Source organism: Eptatretus burgeri, chromosome 17 (assembly GCF_056783735.1).
Source record: "Eptatretus burgeri isolate ZD-2024b chromosome 17, Ebu_testis_v1, whole genome shotgun sequence".
Taxonomy (NCBI): Eukaryota; Metazoa; Chordata; class Myxini; order Myxiniformes; family Myxinidae; genus Eptatretus; species Eptatretus burgeri.
Window position 1 is genome coordinate 48549831 of NC_140977.1, and position 25832 is coordinate 48575662.

A 25832-nucleotide genomic window follows, 5' to 3' on the forward strand; every position below is an offset into this window, starting at 1 on the left:
ATTTGTGAATACATTTACAGAGAGAGGGGGGAGAGAGGAGGGGCGAGAGAGGGGGTGAGAGAGAGGGGCAAGAGAGGAGGGGGGAGAGAGGGGGGGGACGAGAGAGATGGGGCGTCACAATTCTTCTTCTTCTTTTGATATGACGTCACAATCGACGCTGGGGACCTGAGTATGTTTCCCAGGTGTTTCCCAAGTTATGGCCATTTATGATACGGTTGGTCCGATCTAATTGAAACAATGCCCCAATGCAGTCGTCGTTTATGAGAGCGAAGGAACGAAGCTGCACATACTGGCACGCACCTACGGGCACGCACTAGTATACTGAATTCCGAATAATGTACAACACACGAAGAGGAAGGTGAAAGTATAAAAAAAACAAATTCTCGCCCTCCCCCTCCTCTCCTGGGGTACATATTAGGCACGGGCCATGCCAGGAAACAAACGCTCTTCATGCGTGTATGTGTGTTGCTATGCTGCGCACGTACGTGCATGCTGCATCGCTGATTGTGTAGAAGGTACTGCTATGGCTTGATTTGTGGTTTCCTCTGCAGGACTATTGTTGACACACACAGGCACACATGCTGAGCTCCTTTTACATATTCGATTACATTGATGAGGAACAGACTTGTGAAATTGGTTTATTACCTCTGCCACTTTGAAAGGATGACAGGCTAAGTCAACCCACTTGGTGTTATTTGAATAGTACGAGAGATGCTCAAACTCAAGACCCAAGGATCTTAAGCCAGCAACGTTAACCGTTAAGCCAGCACCAAGCTTATTTTTAAAAGTGATTGTATTCAGAGATGGGGCCAAAAATGACATATAGCACGATATGACAAAACTTGGTGGATGTGTTTGTTAGGTGACAAGAATAAGGCGATTAGATTTTGGTTTGAGTCCAGATGCAGATCTGACCTATCAATGGAATTAAAAAAAAAAAACTGTTTAGCGTGACGGAGGTATACTCTCCACCGAGTGTGGTTCCTGGTTGGTTTTGCTTTGTTTAACTGGTTTGTTTCTCTGCAGGTTCTATTGTGGTGGTGAAGGTGGAACCCGAGCATACAGATGGTTTTCCCTCACAAGGTAATAATTCATAATAACATTGTACAACTTGGAAGTAACGATACTGGATGATGGGATTGATGTGATGGGTTGTTGTGAGTTTGGATTCCACTAAATCTTTGGACTGTTATGCCTTGCTTGCCTTAATTTGCTATCCACAAAATTTCCCAAAATGTTGCTAAAGCACACCCGAGTATGAAATGAACCTGATCAAACTGCACTACAGATTTTCCTGACATCGCAAAGCAGCATGTGCTAAACAAAATTGTAGTTATTGAAACTTATCTGGTTTTTGGTTTCCTGTTCCTTATTTCTCTCGAGTGCTCATCTGCTGACTGAACTCTCTGAAAACTTATTCTGCAGCAAAGAATACCGTAACGGATCTGTCCTGTATAATTGTTGCCATTTGTTCCTTGTGTTTTTAATTGTATTTTGGATCTCTTTTCATGTTTTGTTATCCGACCAAGTCGGACCTTCGTGTTATGTCCTTTTTGAGATTGGTTCCCCCTCCTTCAGCGGATTGCATGCAAGCAAGCTTTCGCCTTCACACATTATTGGCCCGAGACCTCCGCCCTGTGTCTCTTCGTTCTCTATTCTCATATTACTGATCTTTCCATTCAAGTTTTCATTTCACTCAAGCCGACTGGCAGGGTCTCCGAGCAGCCATCAAACTTACAGACTGGTCTCCTATCACTACTTTCTCAAACATCAACTCATCCTGGGAATTCTTTCAAAGAAACTTGCTCTCCCTCATGCACAGATTTATCCCCTCTCGTGTTCAGTTGTCCTTCCCTTCCTCCCGCCCTTGGTTTACTGAAGCTTGTGGCGAGGCAGTTGTCCTGAAACAACTTGCCTTTGCCTCATGGAAAGCAAACCCAACTGAGGGCAATCTCAGTTCCTTCCACAAAGCTCGGAACAAGTGTGTATCTACCCTCAGGAGAGCCAGAAAACAACATCTTTCTCATCTCAAGTCTGAACTCTCAAACCTCTCTCCCTCCTCAAAATCCCGGTGGCGTTTAATCAAATCTGTTTCTGGTGTATGTTCCCCCTCCATCCCCTCCCTAACCTCAAATGGCCGCACTGCTGATACCACACGTGATAAAGCTGAATGCCTAAACTTGGTGTTTGCAGCTCAATCTTGTGTCCTAAACCCATCACTTTCTCTACCCACTTTACCCAGTCGCACCCAACTGTCCCTGGACTCTGTGTCCTTTTCTCCTGACAAGGTGGAGAGCTTGCTTTCAAACCTCGAGTCAGATTCTGCAACCGGTCCAGACGGCATCAGCCCACGTGTCCTCAAAGCCTGCTCTTCTGCTCTTGCTCATCCTCTCTCTGTTCTATTCACCCTCTCATTTGCTCAAGGTCATCTGCCATCTGCTTGGAAATCTGCTAACATCACTGCCCTGCATAAAAAAGGTGCAAAAACAGATCCCTGCAACTACAGACCAATTAGCCTTCTGCCAATCATCAGCAAGGTTATGGAATCCATCATCGCTTCAGACATGAAATCCTACCTCTTCTCCAATGGCTTGATTTTCAATCATCAATTTGGTTTCAGACCAGGTCACTCTACCCTGGATATGCTGCTTCTGCTCTCCCATCAATGGATGGAGGTCCTCAATGCCAGACAGGAAATCCGAGCCGTATCCCTGGACATATCACGTGCTTTTGACATAGTCTGGCACCCTGCCCTACTCACCAAACTCTCTTGCCATGGTATTCAAGGCCATCTCCACTCATGGCTCGCAGACTTCCTCTCCTGTCGCAGTCAACATGTGGCCCTAAATGGAGTTCTTTCATCCCCTCTTCCTGTGCAGGCTGGAGTTCCTCTTGGTAGCGTTCTGGGCCCTGTTCTTTTTCTGGTTTTCATCAATGATCTCTCGGACTCTGGAAAATCCTCTATTTCTTTTTGCCGACGACTCCACCCTCTGCCGTACCATCTGTCATCCCTCCAACCGGCAAGCAGCAGCTTCTTCGCTCACTGCAGATCTGGATAAAATCACAAACTGGTCCAACACGTGGAACATGTCTTTCAATCCAGACAAATCTCACTCTCACTATGTCTCTTCGAAAGGACCGTTTAGAAACCCCCCCATCCACTTTCTCAACAATCCTCTGGAAGAAGTCTTTTCTTTCAAGCTTCTGGGTCTCACTATCTGCCATGACCTTTCCTGGGAAAGTCACATTTCCAACCTCGCCTCAAAAGCCAGTCGCCGACTGGGAATCCTCCGTCGTGCAAAGTCCTTCCTCGGCCCTCTTGAGCTCCTGACCACTTACAAAGCTTTTGTCCGTAGCCTGATGGAGTACTGCTCTCCCCTCTGGGCTGGTGCTCCTGCCTCCCACCTTTCTCGGCTTCACGCTGTCGAAACCAGGGCATTTAAGATCATTGGCATCTCCCGCAATGAAGCTGAGTCTTTGGGCCTCTCACTCAATCACCGCAGGTTGGTCGGTGGTCTTTCTGTCTTCTACCGACCTTCTGTCTCCAGCCTTGCCCTCCCTGCTCTATCTGCGATTTGTCCCCACCACATTTCCACAGGGCGCTCAAGGTCCGCCAACAACCCCCTTCTGGTAAAACTACCAAAATCACGAATCACTGCTCATCTTCACTCTTTCATTCATCTTTTTTCCCGCCTTTGGAATAAACTTCCTCACTCTATTCTTTCCCATTCTTCCCTCCAGGCTTTCAAAACAGCTGTTCACCACCACCTCTTATCTTCCCCCATCCAAATCCTCGATCTTTTCTACCCCTGATAATCCACCCAAGCCCACTTCCTTCAATTCCCCTGCTTTCCTTCCTGAAAGTCCCTGTAATGTCCATCTTCTCTTCACCATGTTCCCCGTCCCATCCCCATCCCTCTCCCTTCGACTGTTCACCTAATGTGTCTGTTCCCCACTGTTTTGTCCGTTCCACTCCCACCCCTCTTGTCTCATGCCTCCTTGCTGGGAGTTGTGTGTTAGCTCTCATACGAGCCTCGACCAAGGTATACAAAAAAAACCAAAAAAAAAACAAAAAAAAGGTTCTTTCCTGCTGTGTACCTCTCGATCTGAGGAACAAAACATCTGAGTTATGGAACCAGTCCATAAAAAGTTCAGACATCACCCATGCGTTCCTGTTGGCCCTCCAGTACATGGGCAACGCCTGCTTGTTTTTGTTCTTCAGCGCACACTGGTTCAGGGAACATTATGGGTAGAACATCCCCTTCAGCATTTGCGCAGAGAAGAGGGGATACCCTGTTCTTTGTGGCCTTGAAGCTGGCTGCTTTGCTCTTGCACTGTGAGATGAACGTTCTTGTCAGCATCTTTTTCCAAAACAAGCCGGTCTCATCAGCATTAAAGACCTGCTCCGGCAGGTACCCCTTTCTCATTGATGAAGCTCGTGAGTTCTGCAGTGAATGCCTTGGCCACGTAGTAGTCTGTGGAAGCATGCTCCCCTACGAGCCTGATATTGTGCAAATTATATCGCGCCTTGAAGCGGTGGAAGCACGCTGTAAATGGGCTGTAATTGCCAGTTGTGGTACCCACCGCACTCATGCTTACACCACCCGTGCCAGAGAGATGACCGTGCAGTAGCTTTGCCTTCTCCCACATCAGTGGTCCGCTTAAAGCCATACCCTAAGTGTTATCCTCGATTCTTGGGTGCCATTTTCGAAGAATGAATAGAGTAAGAGGCAACAAACAGGTCAGAGCAAAGAGACGAGAATGATGGCGATCCAGAACGCAGTGAGTGGTCTGCACATTGTTTGTGGGGCTTTTTTTATGGGAAATGCTGTATTCAGCAGCTGATAATTATAGATATGGTGAGTGATGCCATTGTGTAATTAGTCCATCTGTAACTTGCTGCAAATTACACAAATCGATATGCTGAACGTTTCCATTCTTTAACTCACAGGACATGATGTCTTTCTTATCTGCAGGCAGATTATGCTGAGAGTTTTTAAAATGAAACAGCTCAGATGGTGCTGTTTGTTGCAAGATGGTGATTTACATGAAGATGCACTGAATGTTTCCATTGCATAATGTCCAGATGTGGTGACCTGGTAATTACTGGATACATCAACAGATGCTGTTTGTCTTTTCATTCTGCAAGCAACGCACAGGGGATGGCATCATGGGGAATGAAGTGTTACACTGGTGAGACATCCCATGAAAATTTGTTTATCCCGCAAAGCTACAATGCACGTTCAGGAAGCAGGACATGTTCGCGGCTCATGGAAGATATGTTTTTTGAGTGCGTACATCCAGCTGCTTTGTGCGTGGCTCATGGAAGATACGTTTTAGAACTGTATTCGACTTGCGGCTCGTGAAAAAAGAAAAAAAACTGTGAAAACCACAAATACGCAGGGCAATTTCTTGTGAATGTAGGAGCATGTCGCAAATCATCAACCGTGAATACACAGACCCCACGAATGTCGCTGTCTGGATGCATATAGTAACAGGCTAACAACAATGATCACGGTACAACATATAATGGAAAAAGCTTTTAAAAACAACAAGAAAAAGCTTCAGTAATTTTATGCATTTTAATACAATGCGAGGAGGAAGATGTCATGTATTCATGTATCAGATCAACCGGAAGCGCGGTCATCAGGAGGTGGGAACGAAGCTGCAGAACGAAGAAGCTCTGAGGTTTCTGTGTGTGGAACACAATAAAAGATTGATGGAGCATTCAAACGACTTTCCCTGCCTGATACATTACACGTGTATTGTGATGCTGTGGCATGTGATGCCAGGCAATGCGACGTCGCATGATTCTGCATAACCCAAGGCAGCACCACGGCACGGGATGGAGCACCACGGCACGGGATGGAGCACCACGTCACGTGATGGAGCACCACGTGATGAAAGAGGTCAACCCATAACGACGCTGCAAGTTGTGACTCGATGTCACAACTCTCTCACCACAGGATTTATGAAACCAGTGGCGAGAGGATGTGTATGGGAACTGCAGTTGTGATGGGATAAATATGTTCATGAGAGTATGATCTTATGGAAGAATTCCCATGGGAAAAAAGGGAATGAAGAAAAAAATGAAATTGCTCGTTGAGCAAAGAATTGCCGGAATAACTTTGTGATATCTCCACGATCTCTGAAAAACAAAAAAAAATCTCTGGAAATCAATTTGGTTCATATAAGTCGATAGTGCTGCTGTTTAATGAGTTATGGCACTTAGTTTGGTCATGATCATAACTTGGAAGTCAATCGGACTTGAAATGGTGTTTTTATCGCAATTTGAAATTTTTGACTCGACCCCCCCCCCCCGACATTCGACCCCCGACCGCTAAGAAGGATGTTGGTGTGACACCCCAATGAGACGTATGGTTGGATGTAGAATTGGAATATGCACATTTTGGATTTGGTTTGAAGTCGATATGACCATTTTAGTGGACGTTTTTGCGAAGATAAGAATGTCGGTTTTTCGGTGACCTTGACCTTGACCTTTGACCGAGATAAACCAAAAATGACGAGTGTCGAAGTTGGACCATGTCCGACGTCTGTACCCATTTTGGTCATGATCGCTGAAACGGTGTGACTGCTATAGGGTAAACAAACAAACAGGCAGACACACAGAATGACATACACAACCGACCAACATAATTGCCGAAATCCGAAGGATTCCAGCGATTAACAAGAACAAGACGTTGTGCAGAGCAAGATACTTGCAAAATCCATGAAACAAATTTGACCTCAAAAATAATTGGTGGTTGAATTCAATAACCAAATGTGCAACTCCTCTTCAAATCTCAAGTGAATCGGATGAAAAGTGCCAATTTTAGAAATTCGACCAATGTCGTGCTTTTGGCTGATGTGGACCTCCAAAATAATTGGTGGTTGAATTCAGCGACCTGAAACAAAAAAAATCCTCTTAAAATCCTGTCAATTGTTTGAAAATTTAGGATTTTAGATGAAAATTGAGGTTTCCATGCCATGAAACTGTGGTCCGCAAACGTTGAGGGTGAATATTGTGGCCAATTCATCATTGGACGAGGACAAAATGCTTCGGCCATCCCGTTCCTGGATCATCTTCTTACAAAGCTGCACCACCATTTTGAATGTCTGGCCAGCAAATCCGTGAAGACTCTCCTTCTTGTTCCATTGTACATCGCAGATGCGGAACCCTCGGTCAATATTTCTGATCTTGATTTCACAGTTGATGCAGTAATCTTTGGGGAGACGCTGGTTATCCTTCTGGGGGGGTGAGGGAGGTGGGCTTCCATATATATATATATATATATATATATATATATATATATATATATATATATATATATATATATATATATATATATATATATATATCTATATCTATCTATCTATCTATCTATCTATCTATCTATCTATCTATCTATCTATCTATCTATCTATCTATCTATCTATCTATCTATCTCTCTCTCTCTCTCTCTCTCTCTCTCTCTCTCTCTCTCTCTCTCTCTCTCTCTCTCTCTCTCTCTCTCTCTCTCTCTCTCTCTCTCTCTCTCTCTCTCTCTCTCTCTCTCTCTCTCTCTCGCTGAGGAGCAACCTGGAACCTTTTGTTCAGTTGGCCAGACTCACTTTATACACCGCACGAGGTTGAGGGGGGATGGGCCTGTTGAGTGTCGACGTTCAGATTTGTTCACATTGTTGTTCACAGCCATCTCTGTGTGTATCGTGTAAGTTGAAGTTGTCCATTCTCCCTTTAACCTTCTCGCTATCAGACCGATTATAATATTCCTCAAGTTAACATGAAAATCTAAACCAAGAATCGTGGGTTTCATCTTCATTCGAGTGACTCCGGTCATTCACAGAAACGTAAAACTCGGTTTGAATTTCCGTGAAATCCAATCACGTGGTTCAGACACTCAAAGATATCTGGACTAAGTTCTTGTCCGAGAGAGTGTCTGTGAGACCGGAACGTGGAACCGAACGTGGTGCTTCCTCGAGCTGAGGGTCATGGACAGAGACCTGTCGACCTGCGCCCTCGATTCGAGCTCCTCGGACACCAAGACGGGAAGTGATGGAGGGAACAGAGGGAGTCCGGGAGCGGTTGCTGAGATATCCGGGTTCAGGATCCTGGACGTTCACAACCTTCGTTGTTGGAGAGGACGGGACGGACCAGGGATCAGGTACGGGGTTCTCTCGTGCAGGAGATATCTATTTATTACGTACTCACAGAGGTTGATTTTAATAAAAACCATGTGACGGGAGATTAATTTACCTCAGAACATTTTCTCCACAGAAACTGCAGATTCTTAAACCAATTAAATATTTCCCTTTGATTTGTTGACGATCCATGAATATAACATTTTAAATGTATATAATCCATTGGACACGAACACATTATCGTGCACAGTCTATCAATGTACTACGTACAAACACTATTTTAATATCCCAATTAATCCCACAATGTGGAGTCAGCATGACGAGTTCTCCTCTCCACAATCCTCGATCCCGAACATTCCCTCTTGTTCATCTCTATCTCCACCTTCTTCTTCAATTCTAGACCGAGTTTTCTGTGATCTGTATCAATATCAAAGGCTGATCTGATCAGACACCCCAACTAATACAGACGTGTCCACAATAGATATTCACGAATGAAACAACTTCTTCACCACATCCTGACATTCCTATTCCCAGGAACTGGAGTAGTTTCGGGGAAAGGAGGGCAGAATTTATTTGAGTGCAAAATACTCTGTATATCCTTTTGAGGACCCTTGAGATACTGATTGAGGAGTTGGAGCCGCTGGGATTACCTGTTTCCTTGGTCAAAACTAAGACCCAGGCTTTCAATGACATCTTGGATGCTGCTGTCTTGTCTGCACTTGTTTGTGGTGAGGATGTTTTGGTTACGGTGAGATTCACTTACCTTGGTGGTGATATGCCTCTCCTGGCTATGAGCCAGAGGTGAATATATATCTGGGTCTGGACTGGGGAGTCAAGGATTCACTGGATCATGAGGTGTGGCACTGTCGGTACCTCTTCAGGAGGATCAAAGTCCGAGTCTTCAGGTCCTTCATGCTTCCAGTCTTGCTCTCCAGTGAGATTTGGATTCTGATGAGGGATCTGAGATGGCGACTTGGTGCCTTTAGTTCCAGGTCTCTTCAGAGAATTCTTGGCTATCACTGGTCGGACTTTGTGTCCAATGAGCGGTTGCGTTGTCCTTGAGGGTGAGCTGCAGCTGTATGGGCACGTGTCTCGTTTTCCTGACGCTGATCCTGCTCACCATATTCTCTTAGTGAGGGAGCCTCTTGAGTGGAGGAGGTCAAAGGACTGACCATCTGCCTCATGATTGCAGCAAGTTTATCAGCATCACAAGGAGATGGGGATGGGCCAAGCATCTGCCTGGGAGATGGCCAGATGGAGGTCCCTGGAGTACCGGCAGAAAGTGGATGCAGTGACTTACTGCTCTGGCGCACGCTTCCATACCTGACCTGACCTTATCACCCTGTGGAAATATAGGGGGGACAGATCGCAGACAGGGCAGGGGGGCAAGACCAGAGAGGAGATTGTAGAAGACAGAAAGGCCACCGACTTGCCTCTGGTGAGAGAGCGAGAGACCCAAAAAAGGCTTCATTGTTGGATATACCAATGATCCTAAAAGCCTTGTTTACCACAGCATGAAGTCGAGCTGGATGTGAAGCAGGAGCACCACTCCAGAGGAGAGAGCAGTAGTCCATCAGGATGAAAGCTTTGTAAGTGATTAGATGCTCAGCTGTGCCAATAAAGGATTTTGCATGACGTAGGATGCCCAGTTGTTGACTGACTTTGGAGGCCAGCTTGTAGATGTGGCTTTCCTTGGAAAGATCGTGGCAGATCGTTCGACCCAAAAGCTTGAATGGAAGGACTTGTTGAAGAGGATTGTTGAGAAGTAGATGGGGTGGTTTCCAGACGGTTTTTTTCGTGGAGTCATTGTGAGGGTGTGAGATTTGTCAGGATTCAAAGATAAGTTCCATGAAGACACGAGTATATAATAAAAAGATCATGAATATACGAGTATTGGCTACAAATCAATGCGGATAGGAACTTTGGATGATCGTCGGGGTACAAAGCCGAGAGAAGGCCCTGCTGGTGATGCTGCAACAGCGTTATTGGGATCAGCCTCAGGGAATGGTGCAGTACCATCTGCATCAACAACGTCACTGGTCACAGGTTCAGGAAGTGGCGAGACATAATTTGTGAAGATGACAGGATCATAAGAACGATACAGACATGATCAAGGTGCCTCCGTACAACTCGACTGCCCTCGAGGTTGATCTTGTGGGACAACGCTCCCTCGTTTTTGTGAACCCTCCCTGGTTGCCAACCCTTTCTGCGACCAAAGTTTTTCACAAACACCGGGTCCCTGATGTTTAGAGAGCGCTGTACAGCATGTTTGGAATGATGAAGTCTCTGTTTCCACTGATTCAGAAACACGACTGATGCCATGTCTGGTCTGAGACAATCCAGCCTTGCAAACAAAGCTGGTGTCACCCCCGTTGTAGTGTGGGGAGTGATGCGGTGAGTGAAAAGCAAACGTGATAGTCTGTTTTGAAGGTTTCCGCCGTGTATCTTATTGAGACCAGACTTGATGAAACTCACGGAGCGTTCAGAGAGTCCATTTGAAGTTTGATGTTGTGGACTCACAAACTTATGAATTATACCCTTCAGGCGGGTTAAATCGCACTTGATATACAGGTTCCATTGTCAGTGAGTATCATGCGTGGCAAACCATGAGTGGTAAAGCACTGGCACAGCCTCTCTGTGGTTACGTGTGAGGTTGCTGTCTGTGTGGCATCGGAAACGATCCCTTTAGTGTGAGCATCCCTAACAATAAGAATCATACGGCCTGCGATGGGTCCAGCATAATCAAGATGAATCGTCTGCCACGGTTCAGTGGGCCATTCCCAGGGGTGCTGTGGTGCCTTTGCAGGGGAGTTTCGACTGCTTTGGCATGGATAACAATGTTTCACACACTGATCGATGTCAGAGTCAAGATGAGGCCACCAGACATAGTTCCAGGCCAGCGATTTGATTCTTGCAATGCCTGGATGACAATCGTAAAGCTGATTCAAATCTTTGTGCGCAAGTTTGGGAGAATGACCACTCGGCATCCCCACAGCAAGCAGCCATTCTCGACACTAAGAACATTTTGCATGGCCTTGCACGAATACAATTCAGGATCAGCACCACGTAGAAGGCCCCACCCTTGCCCAATAGCCTGAATAACCTTGGAAAGAAGGGGGTCATGCCTGTCTGGTGTTGGTCGGTATCTGGTTGGCATCGATTTGGTTGTCATTCAAAAATTCCATCAGAGATATCACGCTGCCAGGTGTTGGGGGTCAAACACTGTGTCCAGAAGTGGCAGGCGACTCATGGCATCTGCAACTGAAATTGTAGAGCTAGATATGTCCGTCATATTATTACGGATTTGGAGAGCTTGTGCACACAAACAGCCAGAGTCCCTAAGCTGAGTTATTTCGATAAGTATGTGTGCAATTACAATCCATCCCATTCTGTGTAATGGGAATTACATGTGTGCGCTCCAGGTTATTTTATAGCTTGGTTTTTTTTGACAACAACTTCAACAACAACCACGCCCATCTTCGCTGCCTCACCATCGGCCATTGCACATGTGCGTGTCGGCACGTACGTGGGCGGAGTCCAATGTGCAGGCGGGGTTTCTCGGACGTTGACGTCTTGGATTTCACTCCAAATATCACCCCTCTCAGCCAATCAGAGAGGTGCGAGCACGTCTGCCGTCTCTCAGCCAATGGGGAGCCAACGTAACATGTTGCTGCTCGACTTCCTGCTCGAGGGGCGGAGACATGGGCACCTCCCGCGGACCAATCTCTGACAGACAGGAGATTGCCCGATGAGCTTGTCCAATGAGGGGGGTGACGTGGGACGGATCCTTCCCACCTGTAAAGACAAAGACATAATCGTGTGGGGTGCGACCCTGTGAGAGGGTCTGAGGGTTCGTTGGTTGAGGCTGAGATTCTTCCCGCCGTGAATCGCCTGCCTGCGAACCGGAGGAGCCTGCCAGCACCTGCCAGCTACCCTCCGTACCTGGTGCTTGGACCGGCATCATGTTGCGGGTTCAAGTCCCACCGGGCCAGATCGTCGGGAACTGCACGAAGCGGAAAGATCCAAGCCAGAGATCTTACCTCCAGCTCACCTTCCCTCCAAGCTGGGGGTATCAAAAAAGGCCGCGACCACCGTGTGTGTGTGTGTGTGTGTGTGTGTGTGTGTGTGTGTGTGTGTGTGTGTGTGTGTGTGTGTGTGTGTGTGTGTGTGTGTGTGTGTGTCGGCCCACCTGATAAATAGAATTATTGAGTGTTTTTTGTTGCGCATAATTTGCATTGCTTATTCGGATAACTCTGCTCTGTGTCCCCCTACCTCTTGCAAATAAATATCTTAAATGTTCCAGCTTGTTTCTGTGTTTCTTTCATTGACTGAGCACAGTGCGTGTTGAGAAATAGCAAGGCCGTAAATTGTTCATTTGGACCTACACGCCTCGGTAACTTTTGCTCGGGTTACACACGGTTCGAGCACGGGAACGGCTCGTTCCGCTCGAGGTCCGTCGAGGGTGTGCATTCTCCGGTGGCTTTGCCGCATGGGTAATTAGGTATATTGAAGTTTGGTAATTGACCCCACTCCACGCGGTCGAATTATTGGCGATTCATGGTCCTGCAAGGGAACCGTGCCTTTCGGACTTATCCGAGGGTCATGACCTAAATTCCAGTGTGTATGGTGGAGCTGACTCGACTTCTCCCCCTCGCGATCGTGCTTGCCACCGATACCCGGCCCAGCAACGATATCACAATCATTAGTTGAGAGGGAAATGACCAGCATATGATCTGAGCCGGTAAGACCTCTCAGGTCGTTTTTTTTGGACCAAGCAAACTAATCAGTGGTTTATGGTTCTTGTATATCATGAAATGTCGATCGAAGATGTACTGGTGAAATTTATTAACTCCGACTACAAAGCCAAGTCTTTCTTTGTCCAGCTGACGAGTTCTCAGCCGGGGACAGTGTACGAGATGCGAATGCGATTGGTCTCTCGGTGTGATCTGGCATGATGTGTGACAAAACAACACCAACCCCGTACTGACTCGCATCACACGATAGGACCATGTCTTTGCTGGTTCGGAATGAACGAGCACATTTGAAGACTGCAGGATGTCTTTTGACTTCTGAAAGGCTGATGTCTCTCAGGTCAGGTATGGGAGCATGTGCCAGAACAGCACGTCGCTGCGTCCACTTTCCGCCGGTACTCCAGGGGCCTCCGTCTGGCCATCCCCCAGGCAGATGCCAGGCCCATCCCCATCTCCTTGAGATGATGGTCAACCTGTTGCAACCATGAGGCACGTGGTCGACCCACTGGCCTCCTCCACTCATGAGACTCCCTCGCTGAGAGAATCTGGTGAGCAGGATCAGAGTCAGGAAAACGAGCCACATGTCCATACAGCCGCAACTGATGCTCACGGACTATGCAGGTAACAAATCTCATCCGAGTCTCTCTCAGCAACCGCTCGTTGGACACAAAATCCGACCAGCGATAGCCAAGGATTCTCCGAAGAGACCTGGTACCAAAGGAATTAAGTCTCCGTCTCAGATCCTTGGTCAGAGTCCAAGTCTCACACCCATAGAGCAAGACTGGAAGTACCAAGGACCTGAAGACTCAGACTTTCGTCCTCCCGCACAGGTACCGGCAGCGCCACACCCCATGATCCAGTGAATCCATGACTCCCCAGGCCCGACCCAGACGTCTATTGACCTCTGACTCGCAGCCAGCAGAGACATGAATATCACTGCCAAGGTAAGTAAATCTCTCCACGACCTCAACATCCTCACCACAAACAGACACAGACAGTACAGCAGCATCCAAGATGTCACCGAAAGCCTGGATCTTAGTTTTGACCCAAGAAACCCGTAATCCCAACGGCTCCGACTCGTCATTCAGCACCTCGAGGGCCCCCAAGAGGATGTCTAAAGTCTCCGCAAAGATGACTGCATCATCTGCAAAGTCAAGGTCCGAGATCTTGACATTCCCAAATGACGCACCGCAACTTGATCTCTCCGACATCCTCCCTAGAATCCAGTCCATACAAGTGCTGAAAAGTGTGGGGGCCAGTACACATCCCTGACGAACTCCAGTAACAACTGGAAATAAGTCAGAGATGGTACCACCACACTTCACAGCACTCTCAGTACCAGAGTAGAGTTCAGACATCAGATCGATCAGTTTTGGTGGCACCCCACAAAGACCAAGAATCCTCCAGAGGACATCCCGATTCACTGAATCGAATGCTTTACAGAGATCAACATAGGCTGCAAGCAGCCCCTGCCGAAACTCTCGTCTGCGTTCGGTGAGGACACGAAGTGCAAGGATACGGTCAATCGTTGACCTCTTTGATGTAAAGCCAGACTGCTCTGGACGTTGGTGCTCAAGCAGATGGTGGCGAACCCTATCGAGAATTATCCGAGCAAAGACCTTGCCCGGCACTGAGAGCAGCGTCACCCCTCGGTAGTTGTTGCAGTCTTGGCGATCACCCTTCCCTTTCCAGAGAGGGACAACAAGGCCCCTCTTCCAGTCAGTTGGGATGATGCCTGTGTTCCAGGCAGAGCACAAAACTGCATGCAACGACATGAGTGAAGCATTTCCACCAGCCTTGAGAAGTTCGGCATGGATGCCACAGATCCCTGGAGCTTTGCCCCGTTTCAACTGGTTCACCGCAGCCCGTGTTTCCACAAGCGTAGGTGGACCACAGTTGATTCGAGAGTCAGCAACAGGGATTGTAACACCCTTGACGTCCAACTCGACAGTTGGGGGATCAGCCTGGTACAACCGCTCAAAGTAACCGGCCCAGCGGGCCTTCACTTCAGACTCCTCTGTCAAGAGCCTACCACTCTCTGCTCGAACTGTAGTGCTCCGAGGGATGGGCTTGGATGAACGTAATGCGCGAATTCCCCTGTAAGCGGGACGAGAATCACCTGTCCACAGGTGATGCTCTACCCCCTCACAGATTCCTCGCACATAGGCCTCCTTGTCCACCCTCAGTGCACGTACAGTTTTATGCCTCAGCTCCCTGAACAGCTCAGCTCTGCCATTCAGCCTGGCCCTGCGACTCTGGTCAATGGTATCCAGTGTCCCTTGAGAGACAAAATTCTTCTTTGCCCTGCGGTGAGCTCCAAGGCATCCACCGGCAACATCAAGGACGGTGGTCTTGAAGGCGCTCCACAACTCTTCAGGACCCCCCAAAGCACCCAGACCCCCCCAAGTGTCCACTCAGCCTGTTCGCAAACTCCTCAGCTACTCTCTCATCCCTGAGCTTGGCAACATCCAGCCTCGGCTGGGATGGTACCATTCTCCAGGATTTAAGGTGCAGCTTTAGAGTTGCTACAACAAGCCTGTGGTCAGTATTGAGGAACTGAGCACTCCGGTAGACCCTGCAGTTCTGGATCATCCTCCAACGACCGTCAATGAGGACATGGTCAATCTCCTTTGCCACACCGCCAGCGTTGGAATACCAAGTCCAGCGATGAGCTTGTGGGCGCTGAAACCATGAACCGGCCACCCTAAGTCCATGACTTCTTGCAAAGTCAAGGAACTTAGTGCTATTCTGGTTCATAGTTCCTGACCCATGGGGACCAACACACACCTCATAACCATCCCTATCAGTTCCAGTCGATGCATTGAAATCCCCCAAGACTAGAAGTGTATCTCGTCTGGGGCACTGATCAACCACAGACTCGAGTGTGGCGTAGAATGTGCCCTTCACGGTGAGGTCACTCGCCTCAGTCGGAGCATAAACAGAGACCAGGGAAATGACACCTAAGGAGTGACGAATCCTTAATCTCATAATATGCTCGTTGACCGGTGTTACCTCAATTATCATTGGGGTCAGCTTATTGGACACAGCTACAGCAACTCCTTGGGTATGGTAACCATCAGAGCGACCAGACCAATAGTAGGTGTAACCACCCACCATTATCTCGCCGCAATCCGGTCTCCGAACCTCAGAGAGAGCTGCAATCCCGATGTCCAAACGCTTGAGCTCAGATGATAACAGAGACAGGTGATCATCCTCTCTTAGGGATAGGACATTCCAGGCACCCACCCGAAGGGACCGCCTCAGATTAACCCAAGGAGACCGCCGTCTGGTGGATGACACCTCAGCACCACTCCGACACACTCTCCCGCAATCTGACCCAGGGATGTTACCCCGTGGTTTCCCTCCTATCAAAGATTGGGGGTCCCGAAGGCTTTGCCCCAATCCCGTCATCCGGTGAGCTGCCCTGCGAAGGGAAGCTGCACAGGAGGTACTCCCACGGAGTGGGTTTTCAGATTTTTTTGCGTTTTTGCGTTTTGCGGAATGAAGGGTTTTATGGTGGCCGGAGTGCAAATCCTGCCACCAACCTCCTAATAAGAAGTGACCCAACTGCAGGAGGACGTCCGCAGACACAGTTGGGCACTAGATATGGATGGCCGTTGGCTCACAAGGAGCTCCTCCGCCCTTTGACAGGTTTTGTTTTTAATCCTGCTGGGTGTCCATATCCAAACACCCTCCTCACCAGAAAACCTGGTTGGGGAGACGGTTTAGTCGCCGACAACCCGACCATGGAACAGGTTAGTACAGGTTTACATGGTACCTGTAGCAGGTCACAGATCGGACCTGACCTGACAGACATTGATGTCTCTGCAATGTCCCATTTCCAGCTGACACCTTTTTGAACAGACAATACAGTGGGCGAAGTATGGGAGCAATGTTTGGGATATAACCGCTGTAGTACTGCAGCATGCCAATGTAAGCCTTGAGTTCAAAAATGTTGGTCGGAGCTGGGTCGTCTTTGATTGCTCTGATCTTCTCTTCAGTGGGACGTAAGCCTTCGGCATTGACACGATGGCCCAAATACGTCACACACGGAACCATGAACTTGCACTTGTCTCTCCACAGGAGTCGTCCAGAGTCGAAGAGAATGCAAAGTACATGCTCGAGGATGTCAAAATGATGAAGCTCTCAGTGCCCAGTGACGAACACATCATCTTTGTAAATGAGGACGTGTGGTTCAGCAGCGAACAGGTTATCCGTACAATGTTCGTAGATTCTGCAGTACAACTTTGGTACCCCGAAGCTATCCTGAGAGGCCAGACATCTTGGAGGTGAGTGTGTGTACCCTGAGGCTATCCTTTCGGAGAAGACAGCTGAGATTGGAGTGTGCGTATGTGTCACACACACGAACATTAATTATTATTGTTTTGGTGGACATAAAGTGCAGTGCTGGACATGTGGTAAAATGGCTCCAGAATTCCTATTTTTCACTCTTCTCAAGGTAATTATTGTCGGCCTGATATTATTTTATACAACCAGGAACACCAGTGGATTATATTTTTACGACCTCGGCTGACAGGTTGTCCTCAAGGTAGACAAACTCTCCTCCAAGCTGTCTCGCCTGGGTTTGAATCTCGGCCCTGCTATAAAATGCCATTCTGGTGTTTCACCGACTGACTGAATCATCAATGTGTGTGTCGTTATTCCGATGGACTACTGGGCGTCTTGTCTTCAGACATTCGTTGATACACATTAAAGATCCCAATTATGCCCTTCAGGAAGAGTGGGCGAGCTATCACCAGCACCATGACCAAGTTACAAATTCCTGCCCGAACTTCTGCTGGGAAGGCAATGGCAAACCACCTCGTATAACCCTTGCTTAAGAAGCTGCTTCGGCGACACAGACGCTCATGAACAAGGATGGAAAATCAAATATCAAACCAGATTCGGCACATGAACAAAATTTCCATGGTTTATGACGTCATTCACTGTTTCTGCTGATCCAGGTGAGCTTCAGGTCCCGTGGTCCTATTTTTCTTTCATCTGATGTTTATAGTTTGATGATATTATGCACACAAGCACTTTATACATATCCTGTGTTGTCATATCCTCAGTGATGTATTTGGGTTTGTTTGAAATGTAAATCTTTATTTGTTATTTTCTGCTTTGTCGGAGCATCCAGATTTACCTGGCATTGATTCACGAACATATTGAGAAAACACAAATCTGGTCATGTCATCAATTTAGCTTCTGATAAAAGGACGATTCACTCTGCTCCACATCACTCGGAGATCATCTCAACACCTGTTCACCTGATTTTGATCCATCCTGTTCACTTGATTGGAAAGAGTCGGTAAGTTTGGGGAATCGTTCGTTCTCATGAAATTAGTTTTCTTATCCAAGATTATCTTGTTTGATATATCGAGTTGTGCTGGTTCGTTGTAATGAGGGATTATGGAGTTACTTTCAAACTTCTGATGTGACAATTTTATTGCCTTCTCGATTACCAGGTTCGAATAAACTCTTCTCTTTCTTTGAGGGAGGGTCTTCGGTTTGTGTTGTCATGGCAATCTGAAAACGATGAACTGTGTTGTGAAACATGCTGGTTTGGTTGAAACCTCGGAATTTGAACTGCATTGTGTGACGACTTCACGCTTCTTCTTTGTGATGCAGGACAAGGATTCAGGGTCGATGAGGCCACAGATGTGCCACTGATTCAGTGCCCCCTGGAGGTTAGGGCAGTAATTTGGATTTTGTTTCTGGTGGATTTGGAATGTCTCGTCGATTTTTAATGAAGAACACTGTGGGGTCTTGAAAGTCGACTGACTATTTCTTACAGATGGGATACCCAGTTTGTCTTGCATCGGAAGGACGGCACAAACTATAATCATTGATAAATCGCTCAGTCTATGAAGCACCAGGATGACATTTCATAGCTAAGGGTTCAAACCTCCGTTCGACAGCTTCGAAGAGAGTGTCCTTACCCTGAGGCTATCCTTCCAGGCAAGACAACTTCGAGGTGAGTGTGTGTACCCCGAGACTATCCTAACATCCCATCTTTTTTTAGGTTGAAGGCCGCAGGCATGGACTGAATCGTCCTCAACGAGGCCAAGCCTTAAATAAAATAACTGCATGAATAGAAAAGTAAAGAAAGAGAGAATCGTCTAAGTTTTTGAGAAAGTAAAAAATCTGCTTTTTGAAAAGGAGAAGGTCATAAGTGTTTGGGGAGACATGAGAAGGTAAAGAGTTCCAGAGTTTGGCAGTGGAGGCGAAGAAACAAACATCACGGTCCACCCTTGAATTGCCAATGGCCACACAATAATCAAGTGATGTCGTGACTTGTCGAGTATTCCTTGGTCTCAGAAATGGTGGAGGGACACAAACAAGAAGTTCTTGCGGCAGACACCGAAGTAGTAATTGTATAAAAGAGAAAGAGAGCCGATTATGCGGCGTAATTTGAGCGGGTCGAGTTTTGAGGTCACATTGGTCGAGTTCACAAGTCAAATAACTTTGGATTCAATTCTGTCCAGTCAGTTCGTGGAGCTGAAACCTCCCCAGATGTGAGAGCAGTACTTCATACAAGGACGAATCAATCCCATTTATAGTTGGAGAAACTGTTCAGAGGAGAAGAATCTTCAACATCTGAACAGGACTCCTAATTTCTCTGAGGCAGACTTAGATATTTGTGTAATATGTGGATTTCAGGATAAATTTCATGTTAGACTAATACCGAGTCGGTTAATTGCATCACATGGTGTAAATGTGGAGCATTCAAAGGAGATTGGAGAGGAGTTTTCGAGAGAAAGAGATATGGAAAGAAATTGAGTTTTTGAAACATTAAACTACTTGATTACGTTTTCCCCACTGGGAGATCTTGTCCAAATCCTAATTTGAAGAGGTGGCTGTGATGAAACGAGATGAAGATCGTGGGAGGGAAGACGGGGCAGATGGGAAGGACATGGAGGAATGTAATGTTGAGTTGTCAGCATGCGAGTGCGTTTGGTTACTTGTGAAAGAAAGAAGGTCATTGATAAAAAGAAGGAAGAGTGTTGGGGACAGAATGGAAGCCTGAGGTACACCGCTGTTGATGGGGAAAGGGGAGATGAAGTACTACCAACAATTACGGAGATAGAGTGGTCGGAGAGAAAGCTCGATATGAGAGAGCACAGTGAACGAGGAAAGCTGAAAGAGAGAAACTTGGAAGTCAGACCCTGATGCCAAACTCTGTCAAAGGCTTTTGAGATATCAAGGCCAACAACAAAGGATTCCCCATCGTCTCTCAAAGAGGCCCCGACATTCGTAATGTTAGAAAGGATATCACCTGTACATATTAAAAGCCTGGTGTTGGCTTCATGGTTCGGGTGACGGCTTGGGGTCCGAGGGTGCTGAGTTCAAGCCCTGTTGGGCCGCTGAATTAATACACCAGGAGGTTGACTCAGACTGTCATCCTTCTGAGGTCGGCAAAATGAGCACCACTGCACTGGTAAGGGGGACAATGCATCAGCGGTATAGCTGCGTCCCAACCAATGATGCAACCAGCAGCCACAGGCTGCACTCGATAGACAGAGAGAACTGTAGATATTGCCTTGCGAAAATCGTATTAGTGGTCAGATAGAAGACTGTGAGATTCAAGATGATTGAGAAAATGGGAATTGAGAAGACATTAAAAGACTTTGGAAACAGTTGAAGTCAGAGCAATAGCACGGAAGAAAGAAGGGTTTGAACGATCACCTTTCTTTAAAATAGGTTATACGAAGGCATGTTTCCAGGAAAGAGGAAAAGTTTGGAATTTTCAACAAAAACGAAAAAATGAACAAGCACTGGTGCAAGTTCTGAATCACATTCATTCAAGACACGGGGAGGAATGCTATCTTGCCCCTCGGCCTTGCTTACGTCCAGAGAGTGAAGTATTTTTTTGACTGCATGAAAAGAGATTATGGGGAGGGACATTGGATTGGTGAGGGGAGCATCAGAGGGAGATGGAAGGTTCGAGTCATCCAGTGTGGAGTTAAAGGAGAAAAGAGAACCAAAAAGAGTTGCTTTATCAGTTGGAGGGACAGTGATAGAATCATCGGAACGGAAAAGCAAAGGAAAGGTAGAGTGACACAAGTTGTTTGAGATACTTTTATCTCAAAACCAGAAAGATCTATTAGTGGAAGAAGATGAGAGGTTGTCACATTTCTTTTGAAGAAAGGAATGCTTCACCTCACAATTAACATGTTTGCAATGATTTCTGGGGGATATGAAAGCTGAATGCGAGTCAGAGGAAGAAGACTTTTTCGATGTCCGAGATGTGGCATCCCTTATACGAATGGCCGCAGAGCAGAATTGGTCGGAGAGATAGATTTGAAAGAGAAGGGGATATAAGCCTCCATTCCTGCAACAATAATCTCAGCAATACGTTCAGCAGAGATAGAGGCATCACCCGAGGAGGGGAAGTCGTCTTTCCAGGGAAAGTCAGAAAAGAAGTTTCGTAAACCAGTCCAGTCAGCATTATTGAAATGCGAATACTGGCGTTTCGTCGGAGCAGTTGGATGAGTTGGATGAGTAGTGGTGGAAAGTAAAGGGATGTTCACAGGATTGTGGTCAGAAGAACCAATTGGAGGTGAAATTGTGTCGTTGTAATGCAACGGATTGGAAGTGATGAACAAATCCAAAGTATTCGAGGTATAGTCATGAGTATCTGGGATATGGGTCAGGTGGGTGATAATTCGTTACAAGTCATTTAAAAAGGAAAACGTGAGAGCTTCAACCCCCCCCCCCCCAACATCTTTGTGGGAAGATTTCAGACACTCTCTGTGGTGTCCACTGAAGTCTCCCACATAGAGAAATTCTGCTTGCAGGTGTTTGGATGTCATGGCCTCATGGGCAAGAATTAAAACAGTCAAAGAAAGCTTTCAAGTTTGTAGAATTAGGAGAGCAGGGAGTGATAAAGAGAAATATAGTGATGGTCGGGAGACAAATCTTCCATCATCCCATGGTGTCCTTCATGAAGAGTAGACGAGCTATCCCCGGCACCATGGCCAAATTCCAAATTCCAGCTCTTACTTGTCAACCATCAACCCTGGTCAGCCGGTTATGAAGACTCGGGCAAAGTTTCCCGGTGGCTGACTCCATAAAACGGTGGGATAATGATGGTCACCGAAAAAGAAGAAGAATGCAATTATGACGTCATAACAAGAGCACGTATGACGTTATTAAAATCACACTCATTCATCGTACTTGCTGTGTGCCAAGTTTCAATTTTTTCCTTTGTGCAGTTGCAGAGTTTCCATTTTTAAAATATGGCTGCCATACGACGTGACTTACAACATTATTATCATTAAAACATTGTGCATGAGAAGTCGCACCAATGTCGAAAATTTCATCTCAATCCAACAAGCGGTTGCTGAGAAAACACGAAAGTTCTGTGCAGACAAACAAACAAACAAACGGACAAATAAACAGACAGACGGACAGACAAACAAAGACCCAAATGCAACATCCTTTCCTTTGGCGAGGGTAATCTCTGGTATAGCTCCATCACAAAACCCACTCCAATGTGCTGCAGGACCATGAAGTTGCTGATATTGAGTACGATGCTCCTTTCTCTGGCCTTTGTTGGGTCGTCAACCATGATGGAGGAACCAGAACCAGGAGAGGATCATGATGGACCAGATCAGCGAGGACAACCAGACGTGCATTCTTCTTCAACATTATACAAACGTAAAGCTATTCCAATGAAAGTATAAACGTCACATTCCCGATAACCTCATTTTCCCACATTCGAGATTTCCCTTTTTCTATCAGTAATTTTTCTTCAAACGATTTCACAGTAAATGAGAATCAATAACTCCATGGATATCTTCACATTCCTCTCGTCATTGCATGTGATCTTCATTTCCTTCTATCACAAAACACCCTCCCCCCTCTCTTTACCCCCACGATCTCTCCACCCCTCTCTTACCCACCCCTGCCACCCTCTCCCCCAACCCTATCTTCAACCCCCCACCCACCCTCCCCCTTCCACCTCGACCGTCTCTCCATCCCCCACTCTTTACCCCCACCATTTCTTCAACCCCCGCCCACCCCTACCATCTCTCCACTCCCCCCTACCCACCCTCCCCTACACCCCCACACCACCCCCACCCATCTCCCCTCCATCTGCCCCCCTCTTCCACCATCTACTCATCACCACCCCCGCCCCATCAACTTATTTTCTTCAAATCAATGTCTTGCACCTTCAGATTTCCACCCCATGGGTGTTTCTCCACAGGACGTGGGCGCCCCCCATCCCAGGACAGTTTGACAGATTAAGGGTCACCAAGAGGTCAGTGCAGTTCCGGTTTAATCTTCACAAATGTCGAGTGATGAATGTTTTCATAGATAACTCACAATGTGAATTTAATTTCACCAACTTTTCAAAAATATTTCTTGATAATCATTCCAAATTTCCTTGTAATAAATGTGATCTCGGGAAGATGAAACAGGGTGGGGCATTTATATCTGGCATATTTATCATCATTTTTGGCGGGAAGCAGCGAGGGTGTAGATTATATTTCCCCCCACAATGTTGTAGGTGATACATGAACGTTTTGAATGATGGAACACTGACGTACACACGATAATTAACCTGCATGTGTCGAATAATTGAAGGAAAACATCACTACAACAACCATCCACACTCTTGTTCAAGATACATCACACGTGGTGATGAACAACATGTCGATTCGTTGTCGGGAATGTAACAATTCCAATGGGGCTCATTTGTCAGATGTAACTTTTAAGTAACTTTATTAAATCTCAATATAATCTCTAATCGACGTGATTCCCAACCATGTGCTTCACACAGTATTTGTCATGTTGTTTAATTATTTACAACACCAATAAATGTGTCAGAAACACAAGCCCCCCCCCCCGCCCCACCCCCCACGCACCTTGTACTTCTCAATCCATGAACCACTCGTTGATGGGAGACAGCAGTCAGCCAGGAAGCTTCGTATCTCACTCATCATTAATGTTTGTTATCCTGGGTTCGAGTCCCGATTCTGTGAAATTAAAACCATCATTCTGACACCGTGAGAACAGGTGATGATTCCTCCCAGAGGAACATCACACTTCATGGAGGATGTCACGGTTACAGTTACAGGAGCTGTGTCTTTCCTTTATATTTCGGGTTGTTTTGTTAAAGATACCATGGTAAAAGATGAAGTGATAAGAGTTTGGAGTGTGGGGTGTGGTGTGTGAGATCCACATTGTGTAAAAAATGTTAATATTTATTGATCCAGTCGAAGGGAGGATCTGCTTGGTATAACTTATTGACATGATTAACCAATCTCACAAACAATCCGTGTGATTACATCTTTCCTTCTCACCCCAAGTGTTCCTTCAGGTTCAATAAGAGTTCCAAGACTGACCGGACACACCTCCTCATAGCTTCTCATCCCATTCTTCAAACAAGACACCTGTTTCACCATTTCCTCTGATTGATGTTCCTGCTCTGTGTTGATAGTTAACAATGATTATAAACAGCAACAGTTTCTCAAATATCAACCCTTGATCACATCAATGAATGTAAAATTTCTACTTCATTTTTGTCCATCCATCATGTACCTGCAGCTTACAATAAACGCTTCACCTCATCACCTTTGGGTTTTCATCACATGGTCCGGTACCACGCCATCCCCTCGAGTGAAATTACCTATGATTATGGGCGTCGATTGATGGGGGACGGGGGGGGGGACATGTCCCCCCCCACTTTTTTTATCAAGGGGGGGACAATATATCGATTGCCCCCCCCCACTTTTTTCATTGAACGTAAGTTACGTAACACAAAACGAGCTGCTCTCGTACAACCAGGCTGAGATGATCCTCAAATACAAGAATAAATTTTTAAATCTCTATTAAAGTTTTATTCGTCTCATAGTTCTATTAAAGATGATAGGTTAACAATTCAACATTGAGAATCCATGCTTCCCAAGCCATGGTCTCTCACCGTCCAAGCGTCCATCGTGACGTCGCTTTTTGATCCTTCGATGTCGGCTCTTCCTATCATTGCGAAGCAGAATTCGCCAAGCGTTGGATTGTTCACCCACTAACAGGGAACGTGACCTGAACCTTTTGAGGTATGTTTGGGACGTTTTCGGACTTTGTATCGTAATTTTGAGTGTTTGAAGAAATTGCGGCTTCATGGCCCGGAGCGCCACGCCTCGGATAGTGTTCGGCCGCAACGGCTCGGGGCCCTTTTTATGACCAAAATAGTTTATTTCACCTTTCTAACTTATATCGCCGAATGCCTGATATTATTACCTGCACGATGATGTGTGTGTTTAATTTTTGTGACTTTGCACCGTCGAGTTATAACTGCCAGTCAACCTTGATCTTCTGCAACCTGTCTCTTCCCAACAAGGCTGGGCCATGAGTGTCCACAACAAACAAACCCAGCACGAAGGATTGCGTATTGTACTGTACTTGCACACACACAGCTTGCCTTTTGGTTTACTTTGTTCATCGGTGAAAGTATGAAGTGCAGCTGTCGTGTTCTTTAGTCTCAGATGTTTGTCCAGTTTAGAGTGCTCGCACAATGAAATAACGGAGACTGCTGAGCCAGTGTCCAACTCCACACGCAGATCGTCTTCCTGCATTATAAGCCAATACAAGATTTTGCGGTCTGGTATAATGATTGAGATGGTGGAGCTTGTGCAGGATGACGCGGTTTCACTCTTCCGGCTCGCACGAACGAACAGAAAGATATTTTGTAATTCTGTTTTCATATTTCACAGTCGATAACAGTGGCCTAAACCCCAATGTTGAAAACCAGGTGAAAGTCAAAGGAAATTGGGTATTTTGGCGACTAAATTAGCTTTGAATACTTTGGAAACATTAAATAAAATGCGCTGATTCACTCGCTTTTGCGGCAGTTAATGTAAATAATGTCTTCATCGGTACTTGGACTTAGAGGAGGTATAGACCTACAAAACGAGAGGTATCATTCGGTCGTCAGAC

At 46.4% G+C, this 25832-nt stretch overlaps 1 protein-coding gene across 12 annotated transcripts in view; it reads left to right on the plus strand.

Annotated features, from left to right (window-relative positions):
- Positions 1-24472, plus strand: part of LOC147010026 (uncharacterized) — a 147880-nt gene extending 123408 nt beyond the window's left edge. For 5 of the 12 annotated variants that reach the window (XR_015052670.1, XR_015052663.1, XR_015052672.1 and 2 more), the window contains 4 exons: positions 1027-1083; positions 22399-22553; positions 23104-23157; positions 24209-24472. Coding sequence is in view for 1 of the 12 variants with exons in the window: in XM_085861073.1 (XP_085717199.1) it covers positions 1027-1083; positions 16974-17050 (134 nt within the window). In the remaining 11 variants the exon portion in view is untranslated. The other 7 variants (XR_015052665.1, XR_015052669.1, XR_015052664.1 and 4 more) reach the window with 5 other exon arrangements.
- Positions 24473-25832: the final 1360 nt, after the last annotated feature.